A 6,745-nucleotide genomic window follows, 5' to 3' on the forward strand; every position below is an offset into this window, starting at 1 on the left:
TTTCCTATAAAACCTTAAACATGGCATACTGGTAATTCATCACAACTAGCCGTTAGCCAGTAGAAAAATCCACGGGTTCGCCCGTCCTTTTTATACTGCATTGCGCGCGTCTCGCTACCCGCGCAGCTAAGCTACCAGTTTATTAGAGAATTAGATTAATTCTTTAGAATTTTTGTAATTTTAAATGACTTGCTACCAATATCAGATCAGGTGAGGGCAAACATGTTTGTTTAAAATAAAGGACTTTTAACACAGGCTCATTTCTGCTTTAGGAAGAAAACAGTTGACAAAACGAAAACCTTTGCTCAATTGACTCCCACAGCTGTAAATAACGTAAGTTTTGTATACATTTGCAATGCAAAATTTATTTGTTTTTACTATAGAAACCGCTTTGTTCTTGATATTTTCGTAAAAACGTGTTTCTGTTACCAACAGTGACTGGCTTAGATTAATGCAATTTTCTAGTATAGTTGTACAACTTTGTACGTACAACATGTAAATAACATTGTAGGAATTACACATTCCTTCTGGTTAAGAAGTGCACAATAGTTAATGTTTTTGGAATCAATCAGGAGTAACTTTCTGTGGTTACTTAATTTTGGAAAAGTAAATTCTGCCAGCTTTAACTGAGATAAAGACCTAAAGCCTTTGATCAGACTTCTGAAAAATAAAATGTTATGTAAGTAATAACGGATGAACAAAAAGTTTTTGTATCTCAGTTTTATCCTCGATTTGTGATTTTGAAATTCTATCTAAATAAAAAGTAGGAAATATAATCTATACAAACAATACGTCTTTCAGATATGTTTTACGTGATACCGATTTGCCATGTGCCATATGCGTAGCCAATTAATTAACAAAAATGAGAATTTCATTAAGATTGATCATAGTGTCACCACCCTTTGTACGCCAAGAACAAAACCCTGCGTAAAGAAAAGGTGTTTTGAAATATCCTAATACACTAGTAGCTTAGTGTGTGTCAAGAACTGGTTATTATTGTTGCAGAAACAAGCGAGTGCTACATATATTTGTTTTGTTTACCGCCCATGATTTGTTATTGCTTCAACATTCCTTTGAACACAATCATTCAGTTATTTTATTGACTTATAAACTGATATTGCCTAGCAAAGCAATTAGGCTGATGGGTCGTTAAACAATACCTTCAGAAAATCCCACATAAAACAGCTATGACTGACATATTAAGAATCTAAAAAATGTTGCACTTGTCAGTTCTCTTGATTGGAGTAAAGAAGTTATGAAAAATCAAATTTCTTTAGACATTGTTGATTGACATTACCGTGATTAGAAAAAAAAGTTGATTCTACATTTGCTGTGTTATTACAACGGTGGTGGTGATTTTCTACTATTACTGTTAAAAGGATAGGTCTTTAATCAACTTGTAATAAACACAACAATAATTAAACGAGATCTCATTAACATATTTTAGGTTCTCTTCTGGCACATAGAAGTATACATACAGAGAATCATTACGCCTATATTGGTGTCTGTATTAAAACCTCTGGCACACATAATGGCATTAAATAAAAGAGGAAATACTTTGATGTACTAAATAAGAGCTTCAAAGCAATGTAAAAGTGGACGTCATCGCTTATTAGATCACTTATTATGTGCTTAGCATTGATATTTTATTTACTTATTAACTAAGCTTTTAGTTTAGTCTCTGATACCTTGAAAGAGTTAGCCTATTAACCTGAAATAACTATGAGTAACGATTTAATTATTGTATTTATTCGAAATCATTGTTTTTATTTTTTTTAGTATACTATCAGAAAATGCATACAAAAATAATTTTTGGCATGGTAATACTTGTTCTTGCTTGCTGTAAAACACTTCATGCAAGTCCATCAAAATCACTTTTGCAAAGAATAAAAAACGTCATTAATAAAGTATCAGGTAGAACTATTGCTTTAAATAAAGCAGAATCACAGGTCACCTTGTGTGTACCACGATGGTACAACAGAACAATATCTTACAAAGGATGCAGTCCAAAAACAATGGAGCTGAAATACTGTTATGGACGATGCAATTCGCTTTACTACCCTGGCAATAAGGGCTATCAGGATACCCTTACATTTTGTAAAAATTGCATGCCGAATAGTTCACATTGGGCGACAATAAGGCTTGACTGTCCATTTGACACAAATGAAAAACATAATCATTTTAAAGTGGAAATCATTGATTCTTGCAAATGTGGTTTATGCCGTTAAAAATAATAAGAAAAAGCGTTCTGTAAATATTTCTGTATGAAAATTATTTATTATAACGAAACTAATGTCATTTTTAGCTACCTCTTCTAATGGTACTTCATTACCTGTCAATAAAATTCCGCTTGTGTGAGTAACCATGTGAGTCCACGACACGCAAAGTACGGGTCACTTTTTTATGACGTGGCGTTACGCTAAAATTTACCAAGTTAAAAAAAACGCAAATCAGTTACTATATAATCATTTAATTCTTCTTTCTTATTACCTTAAAAAATAAAACTCTATTTTACTGAAAACTTTATTTTATTGAAACTAAGCAGGTTCGTAGTTTAGATTATTTAGTAGAGAAATAAACTTGGGTGTATAACGAGTTTCTAGCCGTTTCTTTCAGAACTAAATTTTCCTTAAATATTAAGTTTGTTGTTGTGTCTTGAGTCAGAAACTATTTTCTTTAAGTACTTATTTTGTATGTACATACTCTGAAAAATGGGTCAGAAGTTTAGAATATCCTAAAAATATGTCTAAGCTTAATAGTTTGTTTTAAATATGAAGATTTGTATGACGCACAAAATTGATTAGAAGTTTACTTTTTTCATTGTATATCAAACGAACTGAACTTTTTCAGAATTGCCATTAGCTAGCCATAGTAACTTATAGCATGCTTTTTTTAAGGCATTATATGTTTTCAGACCATAGTCATGCTAAGAACATATTGAGAAAAATGAGGATAGCATTTGTCAAAGAAGTTTAGAACATCGAAACTGAAACTAAAACACACTATTCTTATAAAAACAGCGTGTATGTCCTAGAAAAGAATTTACATAAACTGTAAAAAGCAATATTTTCGTTGTTACTGTTTTTAACACTACAGATTGCGTGATTCAGTGTTGATGTCGTTATAAAAAACCTAAACCTAAAACCTAAACTTTAATCAATGTTTACATCTGTTACGTTACGATCGTTTGAAATATATTCGATTCTTAAATTCGAAAACGCTGCATTGTTATCTTCTTTGATATTATGCGTGATTTTCTTGATTATAAGTTTGGGTCTGTTCTTTTAATATTTTGGATTGAAATATTTCGGTAGATATACAACATACTAAATGATTCAAGTTTTCATATTTCTCTTTTATGTGTTTTCAACTATTATTTTCTTATATGTTGAGTATAACTTTGGAAAGTTTGCCGTGTGCAATGGACTAAACAGCTGATTTTGTATAACTTTGAAAAATGTTGGATTTTTTTTTAATGTTTCGTATCCTTTTTTCCCCTGGTGTATTTCTGGAATTGCAAAGCAAGTATATAGTTTTTGCGTACTTTGCTTTTTACGTAACGGTTGTTAGACGCCTTTGATGTTTTTGGACATTTTCCATATTTATTTCATAATTTTTTTTTATTATTTTTTGTTGCACATGCTTATCTTTTTAGACGTTATGTTTCAGCGGTTATAAACATAGAATAATGCAGGTTGTGAGCAACCTTGATCGCAGGGCTTTTTTCTCTTTTTGCCATTTCGTTATAAAAGAGACAAAGAGCCCGCGGTCGAATAAGAAATTCAGTGGATTCTTCCACGGGAATTCGGCTAGTTTTAAATAATTTTATATTACTGCTAGAAATTTTAAAATAATTTTCCAAAAAATTCTTTTTAGGGTTCATAAATCTTAAATATTTTGGATTATTTTAAAACAAATTGAGCCAAATCACTCTTCTTACAAACAATTGTATTATGGATGTACAAAAATTCACATTCATTCACATGCAATAATGAAAATAAAATTTGTTCATTCGTTCTTAGTTAACTTTAACTTCACTGCAATGGTTTTAACATTTTTTTTCAACAAAAGTAAACTTATTTACACGCAAGACTAAATTACTTTATTGTGTGAAAAGGGAATTGAAAGTAAACTTTTACCTTTTAATACTATTTTCATTATAAAATACAAAAACAATTGACGAGCCTTAACAATAAAATCAAAAAAGCATTTACTAAGATATTTACCAAATCAAAATTTAAGCATGTGAAATGTCATTTAAGAGCAATGAATTTAATAAAACAAAGAAAATTATAGGAATTAGAATGTTTGGTACTGCAAGAATACTAATTGATGAATAGTACATGTGATATGGATGTGTGTTATGAACATTAACACTATTAAACATATCTGCTATCTTATATAATAACACGAAGTGTGTAACTGTCATAGTGAATGTGTTTATTTTCCTTTGATGTCGCCGAAAAAGTTATGTCTCCAATGTTAAATTTTATGACGTTAGGGCGCGACGTAAATAACACTACTTTAATGTCAATATCCTATCTCTATAATAATACGCTAGGTGTGTCTGTCTGTGTGTCTGTGACAGGCAAAGTGGATGTCTTCATTTTCCTTTGATGTTGCCGAAAAATGCATGTCTAATATGTTAAATTTTCTGACGTTACGACGCGACGAAAATAACACTACTTTAACGTCAATATCCTATATTAAATTAATGAAGCCATTACAGTGCACCTAAAACTTTGAGGCCAAATAACTTGGAAACGAGGTGGTGACGTCAAGGATTTTTTACCGCGTGGGTAACTAGGGACCAACTAGGACCAATTTGGGTAATTTTCCCAAACCTAGGTCCCCGAATCCGTTTCGGAATGGACGGGTTGATGACGTCATCGAAAAACCTTCAAATCCTAATATCTCTGCAACCGTTTGTCAAAAATACGCGATCCTATACATTTTCTTGATCAGCGTTTTAAGATCTATATGAGGAAGGCAACAGGTATATAATTTTCTAAAAAAATGTTTTGTGTTTTCACGGGCCTTTGCTGACGTCAGCATACTTATTAAACCCTTATATGTCCTTAGTCGTTCGTAGAAAAGATATGATCCTATACATTATCTTGATCAGCGTTTCAACCTCTACACGTTACAGGCAACGAATAAACTAAATTTCGCCAATTTTGTTTGGTTTGCAATGCTTACGTCAGTAAAACGTCTTAAACAAAGAACTTTTTCAATGTCCTATTGCCTAAGTAGATTTTTCCACGGGCTTTATCGACTAGTATAGTATATTAATATAGTATATTAAATTTATAAAGCTACTACAGTGCACTTACAACTTTGAGGCCATATAATTTGGAAACGAGGTGGTGACGTCAATGATTTTTTACCGCATTTGTAACTAGGGACTATCTAAGACCAATTTGAGTAATTTTCCCAATCCTGGATCCCCAAATCCGTTTGGGAATGGACGGGTTGGTGACGTCATCAAAAAACATTAAAGCCCTAATATCTCTCCAACCATTTGTTCAAATTACATGATTCTGTACATTTTCCTGATCAGCGTTTCAAGATCTGTACGATGAAATTAACAGGTATACAAATTTCTAAAGAAAAAAAATGTGGTTTGACGAGCCATTGCTGACGTAAGCAAACTTTTAAAACCCTTATATTTCATTACCGCTCATTAAAAGCCATTGGTCATATACATTTTCTTGATCAGCAGTTTAAGCTCTACACAATAAATGCAACGTGAAAACAAAGTTCATTTTTTTTTGTGGATGGGTTGCTGACGTCATCAATATTCAAATGACGCTTTTTTATTTCTTCCTATTATTTACCAACTAACTTGCCAAATCACAAAAAAAACTTGTCCGTTGAGTTTAGTTGTCAAACATAAAGTTTGCACATTTCAATCTGTTATAGTTTTACGATTATGCTAACGAGTTCTATTATCAACATGATAATCTGATAAAGAATACTTCTTGCTTGCTTTACTACCTAATTTTTGTTGAAATTAAAAGCGAATAGTCCCTATATAATAACCGTTTATTTTGGCCATTATTCTATAACAGACAACAGTTTATTATTTTTTACAGTTATCGCAAAGAAATGGTAACAATCTTTTTAAAGAAACTAACTACACAAATTGTCCAAGTATGCAGTAAATTGGTAAAGATACACCAGTGCTCTTTAAAGCAACCAACTTGCGGAACAATTATTACCCTCTTTTTGGCTTTATGAAAGATTTTATGTTGGTATAAACATCTACTGAATAGTAAGTTATCTTCGAAAATTAGAAACGGCAGTGAGGAAATCGTCGTCTCGTGGTACAATATTAAGAAGTTTTCTATTGAGTTAAAATCTTTGCGGCTTAGAACTTATTAAGTAAGTCCGAAGTTTAATGTTTCGATGGAAATGTTGATGTATATAGATAAAAAAGACACAAAGGTCAGCGATATTTCTTTTAAGGAACGCCTTTAAGCGTATTACGTAGGCTTTTGGAAATATTTAAATAGATGCAACAACTGTCGAGTATAGATGGCACATAATATTCTTAAAAGTTTTTGAAAGCAAAAAAAGAAAGCGAAGTACATCGACATTAGTGTTTTAAAATAATCATTAAAACATTATTTAATAAACTTTATTATTATGATGATAGATTTTTACCTATTCTAGAAAGATAAAAGAAAACGTCAATGATCATTTTACGCAATTTTGATAGAAGACATAAAAACAATTTTAACCC

General features: G+C 31.4%; 1 protein-coding gene across 1 annotated transcript; it reads left to right on the plus strand.

Annotated features, from left to right (window-relative positions):
* Nucleotides 1–1,722: 1,722 nt before the first annotated feature.
* Nucleotides 1,723–2,228, plus strand: LOC130657004 (DAN domain family member 5-like). The gene is made up of 2 exons (XM_057459955.1): nt 1,723–1,726; nt 1,780–2,228. Exons 1-2 carry the CDS (start codon nt 1,723–1,725, stop codon nt 2,226–2,228), a joined length of 453 nt encoding a protein of 150 aa, XP_057315938.1.
* Nucleotides 2,229–6,745: the final 4,517 nt, after the last annotated feature.

The sequence above is a fragment of the Hydractinia symbiolongicarpus genome, chromosome 9 (assembly GCF_029227915.1).
Source record: "Hydractinia symbiolongicarpus strain clone_291-10 chromosome 9, HSymV2.1, whole genome shotgun sequence".
Taxonomy (NCBI): domain Eukaryota; kingdom Metazoa; phylum Cnidaria; class Hydrozoa; order Anthoathecata; family Hydractiniidae; genus Hydractinia; species Hydractinia symbiolongicarpus.